Source organism: Pongo abelii, chromosome 2 (assembly GCF_028885655.2).
Source record: "Pongo abelii isolate AG06213 chromosome 2, NHGRI_mPonAbe1-v2.0_pri, whole genome shotgun sequence".
Lineage (NCBI taxonomy): Eukaryota > Metazoa > Chordata > Mammalia > Primates > Hominidae > Pongo > Pongo abelii.
In genome coordinates, this window is record NC_085928.1 from 51,501,103 (window position 1) to 51,525,851 (window position 24,749).

A 24,749-nucleotide genomic window follows, 5' to 3' on the forward strand; every position below is an offset into this window, starting at 1 on the left:
ATGCCTCAAAGTATCACACTTTTACAATAAAACATTGGGGAAACTCTTTAGGGCATTGGTTTGGGCAAAAATTTCTTAAATAATGCCCCATAAGCACAGACAACCAAAACAAACACGGGCAAATGGGATTACAGCAAGTCAGAAAGCCTTTTTAAAGTGAAGGAAACAATAAACAAAGTGAAGAGAAAATCCACAGAATGGGAGAAAATATTTGTAAATTACCCATCTGAAAAGCAATTAATAGCTGCATGATATGGTTAGGCTTTGTGTCCCCATCCAAATCTCATATTGAATTGTAATCCCCAGGTTTTGAGGGAGAGACCTGGCAGAAGGTGATTGGTTCATGGGGGTGGTTTCCCCCATGCTGTTCTTCTGATAATGAGTGAGTTCTCACGAGATCTGATGGTTTTATAAGGGACTCTTCCCCCTTTGCTTCACATACATGCTGTCTCACCTGCTGTCATGTAAGAGCTGCCTGCTTCCCCATCTGCCATGAGTATAAGTTTCCTGAGGCCTGCCAAGCCATGTGGAACTGTGAGTCAATTAAGCCCATTTCCTTTATAAATTACCCAGTCTTGCCAGGTGCGGTGGTTCATGCCTGTAATCTCACCACTTTGGGAGGCCGAGGCAGGTAGATCACGAGGTCAGGAGTTCAAGACCAGCCTGGTCATAATGGTGAAACCCCGTCTCTACTAAAAATACAAAAATTAGCCACGCATGGTGGCAGGTGCCTGTAACCCCAGCTACTCAGGAGGCTGAGGCAGAGAGTTGCTTGAACCAGGAGGCGGAGGTTGCAGTGAGCCGAGACTGCACCGCTGCACTTCAACCTGGGCAACAGATCAAGACTTCATCTCATTAAATAAATAGATAACCCAGTCTTGAGTATTTTTTATAGCAGTGCTGAAACAGACTAATACACTACAATATATTGAGTTCAAAAAATTCTATAAAAAATATAACAATCCAATTAAAGGGTGGACAAAAAATGTAAATAGACATTTATGAAAAGAAGACATACAAATGTCAAACAGGCAAGTGAAAAGGTGCTACACATTACTGATCAACATAGAAATGCAAATCAAACCCGAAATGAGATATCATTTCACCCCAGTTAAGGTGGCTTTTATCCAGAAGTCAGTAAAAAACCAATGCTGGTGAGTATGTGGAGTGAAGGGAATCCTTGTACATTGCTGTTGGGAGCACATTTAAGGACAGTTTGGATGTTCCTGATATAACTAAAAATAGAGCTACTATATGGTCTAGCAATCCCACTGTTCAGTATATGCCTAAAAGAAATAAAATTGGTAAATCAAAGACATATTGGCACTCTCATATTTGCTACAGCAGGGTTTATAATAGCCAAGATTTGGAAGCAACTTAAATGTCCCTCAACAGCTGACTGGATAGAGAAAATGTGGTACATATATCCAATGGAGTACTATTCAGCTATAAGAAAGAATGAGAGGCTGCCATTTGCAATAACATAAATGGAACTGAAAGTCTTTATGTTAAGTGAAATAAGTCAGGCACAGAAAGACAAATGTCACATGTTCTCACTTATTTGTGTGTGCTAAAATTCGAAACAATTGGTGTCATAGAGATGGAGAGTATAAGGATGGTTACCAGAGGCTGGGAAGGGCAGTGAGGGAACAGGTGGGTAGTGGGGATGTGAAATCGGTACAAAAAATTGTTAGAAAGAATGAGTAAGACAGTATTTGATAGCACAAGGTGATTATAGTCAAAAATAATTTAACTGTACATTTTAAAAAACTAAAAGAGTGTAATTAGATTGTTTATAACACAAGCTATAAATGCTTGAGGGGATGGACACCCCATTTTTTATTATGCATTACTCATTGCATGCCTGTATCAAAGTATGTCATGTACCCCCATAAATATATACACCAACTATGTACCCACAAAAATAAATTAAAAATTGAAATTAAAATTAAAACCAAAGGGAGGAGAATATAATGAGGCCCATGGCTTGAACTAGCTTTTCAGGTTAACTTTGGAATGTCCTTATCCAAGAAGAGGGGTCCATTTAGTCAATAGGGGCTTAGAAATTTATTTTTAGTTTATTTATTTTTAGTTTAGTTTATAGCAATAACCTCTCCATCATTACGACTAGAAGTTGAAATGTGGTACTTAACAACCCTACATGATAAGATCAGATATGCCGGTTTAGTGACAGCCTCTTTTATGACAAAATTTATTTTTAGTTTATAAGTGGAAAAAAGGATTTTTAATCCTGAGCTATATCTTTCAGTCAATCAATCCCTGCAGGGAACCCTGTTCTTTTCCACTGAATAACACCACATTTCAAAGTGAGGGGAAACATCTTGAAACTAAGAGGTACAGCCTTATTAAATTTGATTTGGTTTCCATTGTAATTAATTTAATCACATGTGTTCTAGAGTTTGTCCTCAGTCTTCTCCTACTTTAGGCCCACGATCTGTTGAATTTACTCAGCTCCCTGCTCAACAGCAGGAAATCAGTTAGAATTATTTAAAAATCTCACTGTGGCTGGGAGCAGTGGCTCATGCCTCTAATCCCAGCAATTTGGGAGGCCAAGGTGGGCAGATCACTTGTTGTCAGGGGTTTGAGACCAGCCCAGCCAACAGAGTGAAACCCCATCTCTACTAAAGATACAAAAATTAGCTGGGTGTGTTGATGCATGCCTGTAATTGCAGCTACTTGGGAAGCTGAGGCAGGAGAATTGCTTGAACCTGGGAGGCAGAGGTTTCAGTGAGCCAAGATGGTGCACTACACTCCAGCCTGGGCAACAGAGAAGACTCTGTCTCAAAATAATAATAATAATAAATAAGGAAAAATAAAAATCTCATTGTGTTTCAAACAAAATTTCTTTTGAATATCAACTGTATCAACTTGCATATTACCTATAATCATTTTGTTTACTTTATATCCAATCTTGAGAAATCTTTGAGGACTAATTTCACTCTTCTCTGCCATTTTGGGAAACATACCAAATTCCATCAAATAAAATGCACAGAATTCCTGAGAAATACATTTTCTCCTTGAGGAGTAGACTTGTTGTGTTAGAGCAGCTCATGGTTACCAAGCTTCTAGTTTAATAAACATGACTAGAATACTCTATCTTAATATGAGTAGCTAGATACTCACAAGGCATCTAGAAGATTAATACTCATGGTCTGAAAATAGCCACATTTTTTAGCTGGCCACAAATTACAATTGCAGAATATTTGTGGTCCAACAAAACATCTTCCACTAAGCCTGAAAAATGTATAAATGTCCTAGGAGTGCAGCATTTTTTTTGTAAGGATAATATTAATGAGCTAGCTTAGGTCAATGGGTTAATGATCATTGTTAAAACCAATAGCCCCAACTTTAGTGAGTACATCTGCACCTTCCAAGTTTAATTATAACTCTTTCTCTTTATGGTTACTTATAAGTAGAGACACTAACAAAAGACAATGCATTCCTGCTCTTGTTTTCTGAGGATGTCCAACTCTATTGGAGTCATTTCTGGTAAACTTACTTCTTTCACTGTGCTCTCTGACTCACCTGAAATTTTTTCCTGCACAAGGTCTAAGAATCCTACTTTGTGGTCTGTATCAGGACCCTCTTTTCCAGCAACATCTTTCAGCAACACCATGAAGGGACACCAAGACAAGACCCCCACTCCAAGGAAAACAATCCACACAGAATCATTCAGCTAACACCTGGCAAGTGGGCTGTCTTTTAGAGTCGTGAAGCCATTCTGGTGGGCAAGAATGATTATCAACTACTACTTAAGTGAGAGGCCCTAGGGCATAATGTTAGGGTGAGAGACTCAGCCCAAAGTTAGAGGCCCGGGGGAGTCATACTCAGATTAGAGGCCAAGCCCACAGGGTTAGAGGCCCTTGGGAATATTGAGAAGAATGGATTTGGCTAAACAAGGTGTTTACCACTTTCTCTTTTTGGACTGTCCACCTTGTACTCTCTGTCCCTCATCTGAGTGCTCTGCATCTTGTCACCTTTCTGCTCACCTCCTCTGTCTTGTAGTAGCCTGGAGGCTGCCCCAGGAAAGAGGCCTCAAACAGTTTAGCTTTTCCTTTCCTCAACGATCGTCTGACTTCTAGCTGATTGCTTATTTAATTTGCCACTGGTCCAAGTGACACTGAAAAAAATAGATGTCTTGGAACCTAGTATTTTTGTACCTTAATTATCAGAAAAAAAATCAGCAATAACCTCTCCATCATTATGACTAGAAGTTGAAATGTGGTAGTTAACAGCCCTACATGATAAGATCAGATATGCCTTTTTAGTGACAGCCTCTTTTATGACAACCCTCTGCAAACAATTAGCCTCAAGATGGAGAACATGAGAATTTTTCTTAAGAGTTTTCTCTCATTTCTTAACCATAAGGTCATCTTTGATGAGCTGGTATAGGGCAGCAGGACCCTACTTTCTAAACCCAGCATGTCACTTTTTTCCTGAGTTTTGTCAGTTTTGTCATAGCAGTGTGAAAATGGACTAATACATTACAATATACAAGTTACAGCTTTCCCATTTCCCCTGTTCGGTCTGACTCCTTTTTTTGCAGCTTCATTTGTTTTATAGAAGAGAAAATAAGTGGGAGGAAATACATTATATACAGGCTTCTCTGATGCTTGGTCAGGATAAAAAATTAAAATGGGCTTCTATATGTTTGATGGAGGAAAAGACAAAATAGGGGTGGCACATAATTGATTACCCTTTTAATGCAAGTGCCTCTTAATATTAGGCTTTTCTTAGCTGGGGCTGAACTCCCCCTGACAGTCCAAGCACCCCATAAGAACACAGTCAGACTCCTTCCAGTTCTGGTGAGGTGTGCAACATGTTATTAATTTCATCTAGTTTTCCAGGGTTATCTAGTGTCCAGTCATCATCTTCTCCCTGCCCTTCGAGTCCTGTCTTACATACATACCCCACTGTTTGAACACCCGAGCTTCACCAGAACAACATGCAGTGGGGCCTCTTATCAGCTGGCAAAGTTGAATGTTTGCCCACTCTGGGAAGTGACAGATGATAATAGGGACACTGTATAGGTATATGTACCCTTTTCTATGTCTGAATTAGCCATATGCAAGGAAAAACTAAAACAGTTTTCAGAGGTGCCTGGAAAATACATAGACAAATTTAAGAGGCTAATCTTGGTGTATGATCTGACAAGACAAGATTTACATATATTTATGTTTACCTGCTGCATGGTAGAAAAGCAGTGTGTTATTCTCTTTGAAGCAATTGTGAATGGGAGTTCACTCATGATTTGGCTCTCTGTTTGTCTGTTATTGGTGTATAAGAATGCTTGTGATATTTGCACATTGATTTTGTATCCTGAGACTTTGCTTAAGTTGCTTATCAGCTTAAGGAGATATTGGGCTGAGACGATGGGGTTTTCTAGATACACAATCATGTCATCTGCAAACAGGGACAATTTGACTTCCCCTTTCCCTAATTGAATACCATTTATTTCCTTCTCCTGCATGATTGCCCTGGTCAGAACTTCCAACACTATGTTGAATAGGAGTGGTGAGAGAAGGCATCCCTGTCTTGTGCCAGTTTTCAAAGGGAATGCTTCCAGTTTTTACCCATTCAGTATGATATTGGCTGTGGGTTTGTCATAGACAGCTCTTATTATTTTGAGATAGGTCAATACCTAATTTATTGAGAGTTTTTAGCATTAAGCATTGTTGAATTTTGTCAAAGGCCTTTTCTGCATCTATTGAGATAATCATGTGGGTTTTGTCTTTGGTTCTGTTTATATGCTGGATTACATTTATTGATTTGCATATGTTGAGCCAGCCTTGCATCCCAGGGATGAAGCCCACTTGATCATGGTGGATAAGCTTTTTGATGTGCTGCTGGATTTGGTTTGCCAGTATTTTATTGAGGATTTTTGCATCGATGTTCATCAGGGATAGTGGTCTAAAATTCTCATTTTTTGTTGTGTCTCTGCCCGGCTTTGGTATCAGGAAGATGCTGGCTCCATAAAATGAGTTACGGAGGATTCCCTCTTTTTCTATTGATTGGAATAGTTTCAGAAGGAATGGTACCAGCTCCCCCTTGTACCTCTGGTAGAATTCAGCTGTGAATCCATCTGGTCCTGGACTTTTTTTGGTTGATAAAATACCTAGGAATCCAACTTACAATGGATGTGAAGAATCTCTTCAAGGAGAACTACAAACAACTGCTCAAAGAAATAAAAGAGGATATAAACAAATGGAAGAACATTCCATGCTCATGGGTAGGAAGAATCAATATTGTGAAAATGGCCATACTGCCCAAAGTAATTTATAGATTCAATGCCATCTCCATCAAGCTACTGATGAGTTTCTTCACAGAATTCGAAAAAACTACTTTAAAGTTCATATGGAAACAAAAAAGAGCCCACATTGCCAAGTCAATCCTAAGCCAAAAGAACAAAGCTGGAGGCATAACGCTACCTGACTTCAAACTATACTACAAGGCTACAGTAACCAAAACAGCATGGTACTGACACCAAAGCAGAGGTATAGACCAATGGAAAAGAAAGAGCCCTCAGAAATAATGCTGCATATCTACAACTATCTGATCTTTGACAAACCTGACAAAAAACAAGAAATGGGGAAAAGATTCCCTATTTAATAAATGGTGCTAGGAAAACTGGCCAGACATATGTGGAAAGCTGAAATTGGATCCCTTCCTTACACCTTATACAAAAATTAATTCAAGATGGATTAAAGACTTAAATGTTAGACCTAAAACCATAAAAACCCTAGAAGAAAACCTAGGCAATACCATTCAGGACATAGGCACGGGCAAGGACTTCATGTCTAAAACACGAAAAGCAATGGCAACAAAAGCCAAAATTGACAAATGAGATCTAATTAAACTAAAGAGCTTCTGCACAGCAAAAGAAACTACCATCAGAGTGAACAGGCAACCTACAGAATGGGAGAAAATTTTTGCAATCTACTCATCTGACAAAGGGCTAATATCCAGAATCTACAATGAACTCAAACAAATTTGCCAGAAAAAAACAAATGAACCCATCAAAAGGTGGGGGAAGGATATGAACAGACACTTCTCAAAAGAAAACATTTATGCAGCCAACAGACACATGAAAAATGCTCATCATCACTGGCCATCAGAGAAATGCAAATCAAAACCACAGTGAGATGCCATCTCACACCAGTTAGAATGGTGGTCATTAAAAAGTCAGGAAACAAGAAGTGCTGGAGAGGATGTGGAGAAATAGGAACACTTTTACACTGTTGGTGGGACTGTAAACTAGTTCAACCATTGCGGAAGTCAGTGTGGAGATTCCTCAGGGATCTAGAACTAGAAATACCATTTGACCCAGCCATCCCATTACTGGGTATATACTCAAAGGATTATAAATCACACTGCTATAAAGACACATGCACACGTATGTTTATTGCGGCACTATTCACAATAGCAAAGACTTCGAACCAACCCAAGTGCCTATCAATGATAGACTGGATTAAGAAAATATGGCACGTATATACCATGGAATACTATGCAGCCATAAAAAATGATGAGTTCATGTCATTTGTAGGGACATGGATGAAGCTGGAAGCCATCATTCTCAGCAAACTATCACAAAGACAAAAAACCAAACACAGCATGTTCTCACTCATAGGAGAGAATTGAACAATGAGAACACATGGACACAGGTAGTGGAACATCAAGCACCAAGGCCTGTTGTGGGGCGGCGGGAGGGGGAAGGGATAGCATTAGGAGATATACTTAATGCTAAATGACGAGTTAATGGGTGCAGCACACCAACATGGCACATGTATACATATGTAACAAACCTGCACGTGGTGCACATATACCCTAAAACTTAAAGTATAATAAAAAAAAAGAAAAAAGAAAAGCAGTGTGTTATGGGAGTGGTAGAGCACATGCTAATAGGGTGGCAGCCTGCAACCAGAGACATGACACCTATCAAGTAGGAGGCACAGCAGTGCCTGACTAAGACCCAAAAGAGAACTAGAATCTAGAAAAGACAAATGAATTAGGAAGAAAGTGGGATATAGAGAGAAAAAATTATGATCATTTGACTCCTTGAAGGAATAAAAAAAAGTGTGATAAAGCTTTTTAATTTTTATAAAGTCTGGAAAATTACTCAGAAAAGATGAAAACCTAGCCTTATTACAAGGGTGGATAATTTAGACCTTGAGAAAATACACTAACACTGACCCTTACTCCAAGAAGGGACAGGCATTGCTAGGAGTTTACTTTATAGACCAGCCTGCTTCTGATATCTGCAGGAAGCTGCCAAAAGCAGCCTTTGGCTTCCAGACTCCCATGGATCAGATTTTAGATTTGGATTTTGTAGTTTTCCATCACAGGAATAGGGCAGAGAAAACATAAAATAAACCAAATCTGCCAAGAGGCCCAGCTTCTAGCTGCAGCCTTGTGCTCTCCACCACTTCAGAGGCAGCCCCTTAACCCTGGCCCTCACAGAGGAAGTGAGAAGGTGAAAGTCCCAGTCTGTGCCTCTGGGCCACTGTGCCGTGGATATAAATCAATGTGCCTTCTGTAAGAAGGTCGGCCACTGCCGAAGGAAATGCACCGTGCTTCCAAGGGAGCCATCCTCAGAGCCCAGCAGACTCGCAAGTGGGAGGGCCTGATACTTCCTGCCACTCCCATTGGACTATTAGCTATGGAGAGATGGAGGAGCCTCAGGTGACTCTTGAAGTGGCAGGTAGGAGTATTAACTTCTTATTTGGTATGGGAGCAGATGACTCTGTCCAGATTCAATACAATGGGCTCCTGTCTCCTCACGATGGACAAGCCCAAAATAACTGCTTTTGGTATCTTCTAAGTTGTCCTCCAGGGCCTCTGGGCTTCTCACCTACCTTTTAGTACTGTCTGAATGCCTGACCTCTTACTGGGGAGAGGTTTATTGACTCAGGAGACCAAGTCATGGTCACCTTCACTGATCATAAAGCATAGCAAGGGTTACTTTTGTTCCTGACCCCTCAGGGGGAAAAAAAGAAGTTAAGAATGAGCTGTCACATTTACCACCTGAGTTATTGTCTCAAGTAAATCTTGAGGTTTGGGCCACACAGGCTCTGGGAAATGCACTAAACACCTCCCCCACTCAAATCCAACTTCAGCCTAGTTCTCCTGCCCTCAGAACTGACAATACATTTTAAGGCAAGAAGCATGAGGGGAAATTCAACCCCTTATTGCCAAATTCTTGTCATATGAGTTATGAAGGCCATGAGAGTCTCCTTACAATACTCGCATATTACCAGATAAAAAGCCAAATGGCAAGTACAAATTTGTCAGAACCCTTAGAGCATTAAGAAATGCAGTTGTCTCCATATACCTCATAGTCCCCAAAACTTACCAAGTCACAGTGGATGCAAGCTGGTTTACATTCTTAAATCTGAAAGATGCATTTTTCTGCATCTCAATGCATCAGATTCATAATATGTTTGCCTTTGAATGGACTGATCCAGATATGCATTCAGCCTCAAAACTAACCTGGACAGTCATCACTGAAGGGTTCTGGGATAGCCCCCACTTATTTGAAAATGCTCTAGCTAAGGACTTAAGAAATCTACAATTGGAAAGGGACACAATTATTCAGTATGTAGGTGACTTGCTCATTGCTAGCCCAACTAAAGAAGACTCAAATAATAATACTGTTAAGTTGGTAAATTTCCTGGGAACTTGCAGATATATGGTATCACCATACAGGGCTCAGATTTTGACTCAAAGACTTAAATATTTGGAATCTATCTTAACCTCTGGAACTGATCAACATCCCTAGAAGATAAAAAAGTTATTTTAGTCATCTAAGGAGTCCTAGTCTGACAAATGACTGTGGGCTTTTTTAGGAAATGGCTGGGTACTGCTGCTTATGGGTGCCCAGATTTGGATATGTAGCCAAGCCGTTATATGATACACTGAAGGGAAAGATTTAGGGCTCCTAGAATGTAAGTATAACTGCAAGCAAACCTTCAATACTCTCAAGGAGAAATTGGGATCTGCTGCAGCCGTGGAAGTCCCCAGGTTGGATGAACCATTTTTTCTTTATGTGACCAAAAATCAAGTCATAGGTCTTGGGTAATCTTGTCCCAAAACTGGGGGACATTCCAAGGCCAGTAGCCTAATTTTCTAAGCAGATAGGCCAGGTGGCCTCAGGATGGGCTTGATGTCTTAGAGCTATTGCTGCTACCACTTTTCTAGTAGGCAAAGCTAATAAACTAAAATTAGAACAGCACCTACAGGTTTTTGAACCCACACCAAAGGAAGAAGGTCTTAGAAACTAAAGGGCACAAGTGGATAATAGGAGAACATTTATGAAAGTGTCAGGCCTTATTGCTAGACACTCCAGACATAACCCTTAAAGCCTGCCAAACCACAAACCCAGCTACTTATCTGCCAGAGTCCGCAGGTGCTCCTAGCCTTTCTGGCATACAGGTTGTATTATTCTGTTCTCATGCTGCTAATAAAGACATATCTGAGGCTGGGTAACTTATAAAGAAAAGAGGTTTAATTGACTCACAGTTCTACATGGTCGGGGAGGCCTCACACTCATGGCAGAAGGCAAATGAGGAACAAAGTCACATCTCTTACATGGCAGCAGGCAAAAGAGCTTGTGTAGGGAAACTCCCCTTTATAAAACCATCAGCTGTAATCCCAGCACTTTGGGAGGCCAAGGCAGTGGATGACCTGAGGTGAGGAGATGGAGGCCAGCCTGGCCAACATGGTGAAACCCCGTCTATACTAAAAGTACAAAAATTAAACAGGCATGGTGGTGGGCACCTGTAATCCCAGCTACTCAGGAAGCTGAGAAAGGAGAATCACTTGAACCCAGGAGTCAGAGGTTGCAGTGAGCCAAGATCACGACAATGCACTCCAGCCTGAGCAACAGAGCAAGACTGTCTCAAAAATAAATAAATAAATAAACCATCAGATCTCATGAGGCTTATTCTCTGTCACGAGAACAGCATGGGAAAGACCCATCCCCCGATTCAATTACCTCCCATGGGGCCCCTCCCACGATATATGGAATTATGGGAGCTACAATTCAAGATAAGATTTGACTGGGGATACAGCCAAAGCATGTCACAGGTTATGAAACAAATGTATTCTAGCAGGCCAGACTTAAGAGAGATGAGCCCCTTGACCATCCCAAGGCAGAGTGGTTAACAGATGCAAGTTGTTTTATGCATCAGGAAAACAGGAGGGCTAGATATGCTACTATTAGTCAGCACAAGAGAATCAAGGCACAAGCCTTGCTGGCCTCGACCTTAGCTCAAAAAGCTGAGTTAATTGAATTTCCTAGGCCCCTGCAGTTGGAAAGGATTTAAAAATTAACATTTACACTGATTCCAAGTATGATTTTTTAGTGCTTCATGCTTATGCTGCAATTTGGAATGGGTAGGGACTCCTGACCCCCAAGGGCTTTCCCATACAACATCATTCAGATTTTGAGTTTGTTAGAATGCTGCTTTGCTGCCAGAAAGTGACTATAATTAATTGCAGAGGACATCAAAAGAGAGACTGACCATGTAAAAGGAAATGCCCTTGTAGATGCCGCAGCCAAGGCCCCTGCACTGAAAGGCCAGTGAAGCTTATGGGCGTGCTGGTCAGCATACACAGAACTGGGCCGGAATACCCTGAAGAAGAACAAAAATGGGCTAGGGATTGCATTTCAGTCCAGGGTCCCTCTGGCTGGCTGAATGATGGTAATAAATTATTAATGTCAAGTACCAATCACAGGAACATAACTCAGCACTTTCATAATTCTTTTCACCCTAGAAGGGATTGTTTCTGTTAATGTCTCATTTGTTTATAGGGGTAAATCTTTTCAAGACACTAAAACAGGTGACTCAGCACTGTGAGCTCTGTGACTGGCATGACCCAAATGGCCAGCAATTTTCTCCTTCTCCAGGTAAACCTGTCCAAAGTTGAGGAACCTATCCAGGTGAGAACTGGCAACTCTAATGTGCCCCAATGCCTTTCTGCAGGAGATTCAAATATTTGCTAATGTTTACTGATACCTTCACTGGTTAGATCGAGGCATTCCCCACCCCATCTGAAAAATGTTTACCAGAAGAAATAACTCCTCAGTTTGGGTAATCTAAAAGCCTGCAAAGTAGCAATGGCCCATCTTTCACAGCAGGCGTAGCACAACACCTATCCTCAGCTTTAAGAATCCAATATTACCTTCACTCTGCTGGAGACCGCAGTCCTCTGGAAAGGTGAAAGGGCTAATCCTACTATAAAGAAGACTCTAGCTAAATCAGAGGCCTGACTATCTCTAACACCCATAGCTTACTGCGGATTTGAACTGCTCCAAAGTAAAACGTATAATTAAGTCCGTTGAGTTAACATACGGAAGGCCTTTCCTAACCACAGATCTCCTAACAGATGAAAGGATGCATCCATTACAAAAATATGTCATCAATCTAGGACACGTGCAAAGGCACTCTGTGAATATGGAAACAAGAGTCTTCCCCTCCCACATGGGAGGAAAATTCAGTTTCAGCTCAGCTAGGGATTTAGTCTTACTAAAGACGTGGGAGGAATTTCTCCAGCTGAGCAGCTTTACCCAACGTGGAAAGGACCGCGCAAGGACACCTGAGCTCTCCAACAGACGTTCAACGCCAAGGGATTCACAGGTGGGTGCACCTGTGTGGAAGTAAAGCTGTTGCTTATTCTGGGAGCCCAATCCGAGGCTGGGGGAGGTGAGCGCAGGGCTATTTAAGCGTTGGCGGCGGGCAGGCTGGGTCGCTCCGCGTCTGCTCCTCGTTCTCGCGTTTCTCCTACAGCCCTGATCCCGCCTTGGCCATGAGGGAAATCGTGCTCACGCAGACCGGGCAGTGCGGGAACCAGCTCGGCGCCAAGGTTGGCAGCCGGGGTTCTGAGGGCCCAGCCTGGGCCTGCCGGGGGCCGGGGAAGATGTTGGCAGTGGCGGGGATGGTGTCCCTGCATTACGGCCCCTGGGCTCCCTGCCGGGGACGCGGTGGAACTGGGTGCTGGCGAGGCGGCCGGGGTGGACTCCAGGGACACGGCGGCCTAGGGATGGGGGTGCGGATGAGGGTCGGGGTGGGAGAGGGGCTGGGGCGCCTCCGTGATTCAGCCCTGGCCTGTCTGGTCCCTCCCGTCTCTGGCAGTTCTGGGAGGTGATCTCTGATGAACACGCCATCGACTGCGCTGGCACCTGCCACGGGGACAGCCACCTGCAGCTGGAGCACATCAATGTGTACTACAACGAGGCCAGCGGTGAGATCCCCTCCTTCCCCACCGCCCTCCTGGGAACGCGGCCCTCCCCTCGCTCATGCGCTCCCGCCCCACTCAGGTGGCAGGTACGTGCCCCGCTCTGTGCTCGTGGATCTGGAGCCGGGTACTATGGACTCTGTGCGCTTGGGGCCCTTCGGGCAGGTCTTCAGGCCAGACAACTTCATCTTCGATGAGCTGCGGGAAAGGGCTGGGGCCAGGGCAGCTCAAAATCTAGGAGTGCCCCAAGGTCATCCTGTGGGAACTGTGGAGCCAGGGCCCCTGAACATCCTCCTGTCCTCCCAGTCGAGTCGCTCAGTCCATCTCTCCTAAACGGGCTTTGGGAGGAAGGCCCGGGTGTCTCCTCAAGGTGAGGAGCTACTGATGTAAACTCCCTGCAGGGAGCTGAGTTGGGGCCGTGGCTACTGCCTTCCCTGAAAATGGGCAGGAGCTACCTGCAGCAAGGTCTGTTAGCCCCTCTCAGGTTTGACTCCTGACTTAATTCCTAAAGGGGAAGCTGCTGTCCTGTAACTCTGGGGGAGGGGGTTTCATTTGCTCCACCTGCTGTGAGGTCTGTTAGCCCATCTCAGGTTTGACTCCTGACTTAATTCCTAACAGGGGAAGCTGCTGTCCTGTAACTCCGGGGGAGGGGGTTTCATTTGCTCCACCTGCAGGGCGAATGGTGCTTTCACCTCACAGGTGACACTTGGCCCTTTTTGCATTATGGTGGTGACCACTGATGACCATAAACCTGGCCATCGAGTGACTGGCTGTACTGTCTTACAGGTCAGAGTGGGGCTGGAAACAACTGGGCCAAGGGACACTACACAGAAGGCGCGGAGCTGATGGAGTCAGTGATGGACGTCGTCAGAAAGGAGGCTGACAGCTGTGACTGCCTGCAGGGTTTCCAGCTGACCCTCTCCCTGGGTGGGGGGACTGGGTCTGGGATGGGTACCCTTCTGCTCAGTAAGATCCGGGAGGAGTACCCAGACAGGATCATAAACACATTCAGCATCCTGCCTTCACCCAAGGTGTCGGACACCGTGGTGGAGCCCTACAACGCCACCCTCTCAGTCCACCAGCTCATAGAAAACGCGGATGAGACCTTCTGCATAGATAACGAAGCACTGTATGACGTATATTCCAGGACCCTAAAGCTGCCCACACCCACCTATGGTGACCTCAACCACCTGGTGTCTGCGACCATGAGTGGGGTCACCACGTGCCTGCGCTTCCCAGGCCAGCTGAATGTTGACCTGCGGAAGCTGGCCGTGAACATGGTCCCGTTTCCCCGGCTGCATTTCTTCATGCCCGGCTTCACCCCACTGACCAGCCGGGGCAGCCAGCAGTACCGGGCCTTGACCGTGGCTGAGCTCACCCAGCAGATGTTTGATGCTAAGAACATGATGGCGGCCTGCGACCCCCGCCATGGCCGCTACCTGACGGCGGCCCCATTTTCAGGGGTCGCATGCCCATGAGGGAGGTGGATGAACAAATGTTCAACATTCAAGATAAGAACAGCAGCTACTTTGCTGACTGGCTCTCTCACAACGTAAAAACAGCGATCTGTGACATCCCACACCGGGGGCTGAAAATGTCGGCCACCTTCATTAGGAACAACACAGCCATCCAGGAACTCTTCAGGCGTGTCTCAGAGCAGTTTACAGCAATGTTCAGGCGCAAGGCCTTCCTCCACTGGTACACGGGCGAGGGCATGGATGAGATGGAATTCACCGAGGCCGAGAGCAACATGAACGACCTGGTGTCTGAATATCAGGATGCCACGGCCGAGGAGGAGGTGGCCTAGAACTCTCCTTTCCTAGGTAAAGGGGGGAAGCAGTGTGGATCCTTCACTGTGTTCTGACAGCCATGTGTCACTACGCACTTGTTCATTTGTGTCTTCACGTCTCCTCCTGCTGCATTTTAAAGCACTTTTATAGTATGTGGTTTTGCCTAACAAAGTATTCTCACAGCATCTGGTTTCACCTCCAATTTCTTTCTATGGGCCCTCTGGCCACTGCTGCCAGATGCGCATAGTTGTCCTGCAAGGCTGAAGCTGTCTGGAGTTATCACATGCGCAGGAACAAGCATTCCAGTCGCTTCAGGAGGGGTCGGCATGGGCTGTGGACATGGCAGGCAGGCTTCTTACAAACTTGGGGATGCCCTGAGCCTTTGAGCAGCGACGTGGTGGAGAACCTGTTCCTGAAGGAAGCCTTGGCTTATCCTATGTACCAAACTTCTAGGAGACCCAGCATGTCTGCAGTTCTTAAAACAAAAATGGCCAGGCGTGGTGTCTGACGCCTGTAATCCCAGCACATTGGGAGGCCAAGGCAGGTGGATCACGAGGTCAGGAGATCGAGAGCAGCCTGGCCAAGATGGTGAACCCAGTCTCTACTAAAAATTAGCCTGGCATAGTTGTGGACATCTGTAGTCCCAGCTACTCGGGAGGCTGAGGCAGGAGACTTGCTTGAACCCGGGAGGCGGAGGTTGCAGTGAGCCAAGATAGTGCCACTGCACTCCTGCCTGGAGACAGAGCAAGACTCCATCAAAAAAAAAAAAAAAAAAAAAAAAAACTAAAGGAATAAAAGATTTTGAAAAACGTATATATCTACCATTATAGTATCATACAGAATGGTTTTACTGCCGTGAAGATTCTCTGTGCTCTGTGTATCCATCTCTTCCTTCCCCTTGGTCCATGGCAACCACTGATCTTTCTACTGTTCCCATAGTTTCACCGTTTCCAGAACGTCATATAATTGGAATCGAACAGTATGTAGACTTTTCGGATTGGCTTCTTCTTTTAGCAATATGCATTTAAGTTTCCTCCATGTATTTTTTTTGTGGCTTGTTAGATCATCTCCTGTTAGCAGTGAATAATATCCCATTGCCATTATAGTTTTGTCAAGACTCAAAGTACAATGTGAAGAGTAAACATGAATGTGCACTGTAAGCTTTGAATGATAATGAAGGGTCAAGGTAGGTTCCTGGTTGTTACAGGTGTGCTCCTGTGAGGCAGGAAGCTGTAGTGGGGAGGCTGTGTGTGGGGAAAGGGACATAAGAGAAGTCTGTACTCTCTGCTCCATTTAGCTGTGAACTTGCACTTCTCTAAAAAATAAAATTAGTTAAAATTAAAAGCAAAAAATTAGAAAAATTAAAACATTACAATGTGCCATATAGTTTTCAAATCACAAGACAGAAAAAAACATAACAAAAGAAACTATAGAAAACAAGGATAGCAATAAAACATCAGTGATAGAAGGCAGAAGACAGAAACGTGGAGCCAAACACATTATTTTAATCATTAGTTATACTCATTTATACTAATTTATATTGATTTAACATTAATTTTGACTAAATGGCATTAAAGGAGGTTTGAGGAATTTGCATGTCACATTCTGGATGAGAGGACTCAATATTAAATCTTTAGTTTGCTGTAAATCATTTTCCAATAAAAATTCTAAAAAATATTTTTGAACAAGAAAATGTGATTTTAAATCCATATATTGAACACACACACGAGACCCAATATTATAAAATTTACTATATTTAAGATTGTTATTACTATTCAAAATTAAACAAATTTGAAATGGTACAAAAATAAGCACATTAATGAAAGAGAGTTAAAAGTACAGAAATTGAGTATAATTTCCTTTAGTAACAGGGTAACATTTTAAACCCACAAAACAGCGATTTTTCCATTTATGATATTAAAATATTGGGTAATGATTTGAGAATATAAAATGATAGAATTGAATTATGGTCCCACACCTTACATAAAAGTTAATTACAGTATTAAATGTAAAAAAAAAAAAAAAAAAAAAATTAGATGTGTGTGTGTTTTACGACCTTGAGAATGAATGTCTTCTGAAATCAAAATTTCAAACAGAAACAATATAAAAAGGAATAAACCTAACATACCTAAAACATAAATTCTTACACATTTCAACACCAGGTAAATAGCACGAAACAAACTGGGGACATTTTTACAACAATTATGTTACATGAAAGTTAAAATACTTATGACATATACAATGTATAAAACAGTATTATTACCACTATTATTAATACCATTATGATTACCTGGTCTTCCCACACACCAGTCCTCTTCTGGTTCCCTGTGGTTAAACAGAGCCCTCCCTCCCTGGCCACAGTGAGGGATCCAGCAGGAAACCTGCCTAAACCCACAGAGGGTGTGAGCCAAGCCAGGACATCACATTCCCTCCTGCAATGACGCAGATACCCACTCACGACAGAGATTTGGTCCCTCTCGGGAAAAGCTGTGTAACAATTATTGCAGAAACTTGTTTCTTATGTTCCCAGACACATGGAGAAAGCTGGTCTGGAAGACTGATGTCCACATACTAAGAGAAGCAGTCATTCATAACACACACTGCACACACCACACCGTGTGCACATGCACACACACCCCACACAGACACCACACAAACAGCACACACACCATGTGCACACGTGAAGAGGTGGCCTGCCCCTCCACACTTGTGGGCATTTCTCATCGGGTGGAATGAGAGACTTGAGAAAAGAGACACAGAGACAAAGTATGGACTCGCACTGGCACCAGTCTCTGAGTTCCTTTAGTATTTATTGATCATTATCGGGAGTTTCTCAGAGAGGGAGATGTGGCAGGACAATAGGGTAATAGTGGAGAGAAGGTCAGCAGGAAAACATGAACAAATGTCTCTGCATCATAAACAAGGTAAAGAAAAAAGTGCTGTGCTTTTTATGTTCATACACATAAACATCTCAATTTCTTAAAGAGCAGTATTGCTGCCAGCATGTCCCACTTCCAGCCCTAAGGCGGTTTTCCCTTATCTCAGTAGATGGAATATACAATTGGCCTTTACACGGAGACATGCCATTGCCCAGGGACGAGCAGGAGACAGATGCCTTCCTCTTATCTCAACTGCAAAGAGGCCTTCCTCTTTTACTAATCCTCCTCAGCACAGACCCTTTATGGGTGTCAGGCTGGGGGACAGTTAAGTCTTTCCCTTCCCGCGAGGCCATATTTCAGACTATCACATGGGGAGAAACCTTGGACAATACCTGGCTTTCCTAGGCAGAGGTCCCTGTGGCCGGCCTTCCGCAGTGTTTTGTGTCTCTGGGTACTTGAAAGTAGGGAGTGGTGATGACTTAACAAGCATGCTAGCTTCAAGCATTTGTTTAACAAAGCACGTCCTGCACAGCCCTTAATCCATTTAACCTTGACTTGACACATTACATGTCTCAGGGAGCACAGGGTTGGGGGTAGGGTTACAGATTAACAGCCTCTCAAGGCAGAATTTTTCTTAGTACAGAACAAAATGGAGTCTCTTATGTCTACTTCTTTCTACATAGACACAGTAACAGTCTGATCTCTTTCTTTTCCCCACACACACGCATACACACCCCACACGCAGACACCACACACACTGCACACACACCATGTGCACACACACACACACCCCAGACACCACACACACCCCAGACACCACACCCACTGCACACACACCATGTGCACACGCACACACACGCCCCCCCGCACTGCACACACACCACACCCACTGCACACACACCACGTGCACACGCACACACCCCAGACACCACACACTGCACACACACCATGTGCACATGCATACCCCACACACACACCACACCCACTCCACACACCATGTGCCCATGCACACGCACCCGACACCACACTGCACACACACCATGTGCACACACCCCAGACACCATACACACTGCACATAACCATCTGCACATGCACACACCCTAGACACACACACACTGCACACACGTGCACATGCACACACCAGACACCACACACTGCACACACACCATGTGCACATGCACACCCCACACACACACCACACCCACTCCACACACCATGTGCACATGCACACACACCCCAGACACCACTGCACACACACCATGTGCACACGCACACACCCCAGACACCACACACTGCACACACACCATGTGCACATGCACACCCCACACACACACCACACCCACTCCACACACCATGTGCACATGCACACGCACCCCAGACACCACTGCACACACACCATGTGCTCACACACCAGACACCACACACGCTGCACACAACCATCTGCACATGCACACACCCTAGACACACACACACACTGCACACACATGTGCACATGCACACACCAGACACCACACACTGCACACACACCATGTGCACACACACCACACACACACCATGTGCACGCATACACACCCCACAGACACCACACGCACACACACGTGCACACACCCCACAGACAACACACACTGCACACAAATGTGCACACACACCCCACACAGACACCACACACTGCACACACACCCACTTCACACGCCACACCATGTGTACATGCACACACCACACACACTGCATACACACCATGTACGCAAACACATACGCCCCACACATACACACACAGACACCACACACACTGCACGCAGCACACCATGTATACATGCACACACCCTCCCACACACACCATGTACACACGCACACACACCCCACAGACACCACACACCCTGCACACACACCATGTATACATGCACACACCCCCCCACATACTGCACACACACCACGTGCACATGTACACACACCACATACAGACACCACACATTGCATACACACCATGTGCACACGCACACACCCCCCCACACACCACACACACTGCACACACACCAGGTGCACACACGCACACCCCTGATACACCATACACACACCATGTGCACACACACACACACCCCCACACACCACACACACTGCACACACACCAGGTGCACACACGCACACCCGATACACCACACACACACCATGTGCACACACACACACACACCCACACACCACACACACTGCACACACACCATGTGCACACGTGCACACATCCCCACACACCACACTGCACAATGTGCACACACCCATACCCCCCCACACACTGCACACACACAACACACACGAATCTGCTACACACACAACATACACATACAGCACCACACACATCCCATACTCCCCACACACGTCAAACACACACTCCACACACACTCCCCACACACTGCACACGTATATATAGCATCACACACACACAGAGCACACACACCACACAGAGTGTGCACACACACACACCACACATTCTACACACATCACACATCAAACACTACACACAGTGCACACACACCCAGCACCACACACACACATCACATACACCACACACTGCACACACACATATCACACGCACACCACACATAGTACACATACACACCACACACACATACATCACAAAACAGCACATATACACACCATGCACCACCCGCAAACTACACACAGTATACACACATAACACCCACAATACCACACACACATATACATACCCCATGAACCTACTACACACACAGACACACACACACCATACATACACATCACACGCATACACTGCGCACACCTCACAGCATACATACAATCCTCACTTTTAGAAATTAATTTGGCTTTTAAGGGGCCTGGATAGTAAAGTATTTTATTGGCGTTTGAAAGAGCCAAGAAAATGCGTATAAATACACATGCGTAACTATAAGGGCACAAGTAGTACTTTCGAAATCACAACATTAGATTAAACCATGTAAATTTTTTATTGTTTTTAAAAAATCAAGTCTTTCTCATTTTACTAGAAACTATTTACCAGAGTAAATAAGATTCTTACTGAGGTCAAAAGACTTTCTGGAAAAACTTCTCCTTGATGAAATTGCACTTAAAACATCACTTCCATCGTGAAGTATTTAAGATGTTCTTGGTCCTTTTCCTGTTATGTGGAATCATCAATTCAAATTTTAAAAGTGACTTTGAGATGTTTTTCATCTATTATTTTAAAAATGTTGAAGGCGTTTTTAATTCTGCCTTCAACAGAGATCGACATACCTCTGATTATGATGTAAAACTGAATACGTTACTCTGACAGGCTTTCTTTTCTGCAGCGCAGCTACCATCATTATTAAGGATTGAATGCTTTTAATCCATGCACAATCTGTATTCCTTGCTTTATAAAGAATAGAAATCTAATTCTCACTATGAAGGCAGATAAAAGTAATCCCTTCAACCTATAGATAAATCATTTACCAAAGCACTCAGACTTTAAATAGCATTTATCAAATGTGTCTATATTTCTATGCAGAGTCATAGAAAGAACATGTAGTTTAAATCATTGCACATTTTATGCTTTTAAATGAGTTGTGATGTTCATTAGTATTTTTATCACATTTCCCCAAAGGTAGGCTAATTACTGTTATTATTTTCAGCTAGAAATATAAAATGTATTTTCTATTTTTGAAGACTTTGAAACATAACCCTTGGAATATAATATCTGTGTATAATATCTGCAGAAAGCATGAAAGTAATATTTAAACAGTATGCATTTTTTCCAGAATGAAAATTTCCTCTACAATAACATTCACCTTTTTTTCCTGATGGGCTCATAGAAGTCAACATTTCTAACACTGCTGGACGTTATTTACATTAAACTTGCATCAGCTTCGGGTGTTGCAGAAACTGGGCAAGACGCCACAAGGTACACAATACACACAAACACACACAAAACTTGTATTATTATACTTACCTAAGTGTCTAACGAGGTGGATAAATATATTAGATTGCTCCAGAACAAGGATTTTTATGGGGCCTATTGGAAAGTATGACTGCAGTTTGAGTGAGATGCCTGTAAGAAATTCAATATGGCCACTAATAGAGAATCCAATTTTAAAAACACTGACAGAAGGCTCATGAGATAGAAATTTTCACCTAAATCTATTGGAAATGTGCTACTAGATGCTGTAGTAAAAAGACTGGTGTGGTAATTGTAAAACACATCTGATATCTAAACCTTTGTTTTTTACCTGAAATCCTTATGGGGGTGATTGTGTATGTCAATTTGAATTTTCCCATCAACAAGATAAATAAATACACAAATAAATAGCCAGCCTGCCTGGATAAATTAGTTCACCTTTTCTATATTTTGAGGGCAGTGCTTCTCCTCCTTTGACAGCCACAAGATTCACCCGGGGATCCCTTAAAATGCAAAACCATAGACTACACTTTGACTAGCCTGGATAAGGGGCCAGAGCATTGAAATGAGTGTGTAGGTGACTGTGCTAAGATTCTCCTGCTCATTTGGGCACTGGCTTACCATATAAACAAACCTTAGGACCTCTAGTCCTTGCTGGAAAAGAAATACACATACATAGGATGTGACTATGGATATGGAATATCTGTTGTGTTCTGGACATTGTGCTACACAACAGAGATAAGAAGTCAAAAAATCCCGTCTCTATCTGAAAGATAGAGAAATAATCAAATTTATTATTTATTTCAAATGTTGAAATAATCTTATTTCAATTAAAATATTGAAATAATCTTAATTCAAATATTGAAATAATCTTCTCTTATTGAAAGATAGAGAAGTCAGATAATCCCTTGTCTCTATCTGAAAGGAGCTTCCTACACAGTGGCTTCTGAGGTCTTTGAAACTAGATTCACTTTCAGATTTGATTATTATATTTATGATTTGATATTTTCATTGAACCCCATGATATGATGAAGTTTTCTAGAACTTGCTAGAATAATTGACTTTGCTCTCAGCATTATGAAGCCACTGGGGCACATAAGTAGTTCATTTATGTTTGTGTTTAACCAGACAGGAACAACTTGAGCTACTTTTCTAGCCACCTTCGTTTAGAGCTGTTTTTGTTTGTTATTTTTGTTTGTTTGTTTTTGAGACGGGTCTCACTCTGTCACCTAGGCAGTGGCGTGATCAGAGCTCACTGCAGCCTCTGCCTTCTGGGCTCAAGCAATCCTCTCACGTCAGCCTCCTGAAAAGCTGGGACCACAGGCTCATATCACCATACCCAGCTAATTAAAAATAATTTTTTTTTTTTTTTTGTAGAGACGGTTTTTCCATGTTTCCTGGACTTGTCTCCAATTCTTGAACTTAAGCAATCTGCCGCCTCAGACTCCTAATGTGTAGAGCTGTGTTTTCAGTCTTTTTTGAGCTGTTTTACAATCCAGTTTTGAACTGGTAAGTTTGGATTCATTCTGATATTTACAGATTTAACATCCTACTTCACAAGATGCTCATAGCCTTAATCCATTACAGCCGCCGCCTCATCCATCTCTGCTCATAGCCTTGATCCATTACAGTAGCCACCTCGTCCATCTCTGCTCATAGCCTTGATCCATTGCAGTAGCCACCTCGTCCATCTCTGCTCATAGCCTTGATCCATTGCAGTAGCCACCTCGTCCATCTCTGCTCATAGCCTTGATCCATTGCAGTAGCCACCTCGTCCATCTCTGCTCATAGCCTTGATCCATTGCAGTAGCCACCTCGTCCATCTCTGCTCATAGCCTTGATCCATTGCAGCAGCCACCTCGTCCATCTCTGCTCATAGCCTTGATCCATTGCAGTAGCCACCTCGTCCATCTCTGCTCATAGCCTTGATCCATTGCAGTAGCCACCTCGTCCATCTCTGCTCATAGCCTTGATCCATTGCAGTAGCCACCTCGTCCATCTCTGCTCATAGCCTTGATCCATTGCAGTAGCCACCTCGTCCATCTCTGCTCATAGCCTAAACTAATAGAAGCCAGAGGGAAGAAATGGAAGCCAACGTGAGTCCAGAACACACATTTTATGAGTATAAGAAATTTAAAAACAGCAAAGTATATCATGAAGTTTGTAATAGATGTGCATGGCTAACATTTATTCTTAATCAATATATTCTATAAATTGGGAGAAAATATTAAACACATGAAAAGTAAGGAACTTGGGCTGGATGCGGTGGCTCATGCCTGTAATCCCAGCACATTGGGAGGCCGAGGCTGGCGGATCACAAGGTCAGGAGATCAAGACCATCCTGGCTAACATGGTGAAACCCCGTCTCTACTAAAAATACAAAAAAATTAGCCAGGTGTGGTGGTAGGTGCCTGTAGTCCCAGCTACTTGGGAGGCTGAGGCAGGAGAATGGCATGAACCTGGGAGGCGGAGCTTGCAGGGAACCGAGATCGCGCCACTGCACTCCAGCCTGGGGACAGAGTGAGACTCCGTCGCAAGAAAAAAAAAAAAGAAATAAAAGGAACTTTCATCATTTATAACTAATATGATGAGAATGTGGTTTATGTTTTTATCTTTGCAAGATTTAGGAACATTTGGTGCAAGGAGGAAGAATTTATAATAATGGGGAGCATTTATGATACTGGAGGGAGCCTTTTGACAAGGGGGAAATGGCAACATGAGACATGCTATGGTCATAGCTATGTGGTAGCACAGCCAGCTACGGTCTCCCCCGTCAAACCCACTAGGCAGTGTTCAGTTACCAACGTTGAGATAGAGCTCACCCACCCAGGACAGAAGAGAAAATATACACAGCAGTCAGAAGCCACTGTGTAGGAAGCTCCTTTCAGATACAGGCAAGGGATATTTGACTTTTTATCTCTAGTG

The 24,749-nt window shown here is 43.5% G+C and overlaps 1 protein-coding gene and 1 pseudogene across 7 annotated transcripts in view; one reads left to right on the forward strand and one right to left on the reverse strand.

The window, feature by feature from the left end:
• The first annotated feature begins 12,825 nt into the window (after positions 1 to 12,825).
• LOC129054305 (tubulin beta-8 chain-like) lies at positions 12,826 to 15,024 on the forward strand (annotated as a pseudogene).
• Positions 15,025 to 16,780: 1,756 nt separating this feature from the next.
• The window catches only part of LOC100436518 (zinc finger protein OZF-like), a 63,437-nt gene continuing 55,468 nt past the window's right edge, over positions 16,781 to 24,749 (reverse strand). For all 7 annotated transcript variants that reach the window (XM_054551628.2, XM_054551626.2, XM_054551629.2 and 4 more), the window contains one exon: positions 16,781 to 23,885. In XM_054551628.2, the coding sequence (XP_054407603.1) occupies positions 18,599 to 20,275 (1,677 nt within the window). In that variant the 5' untranslated portion in view covers positions 20,276 to 23,885 and the 3' untranslated portion in view covers positions 16,781 to 18,598. The remainder of the gene's footprint in view (positions 23,886 to 24,749) is intronic.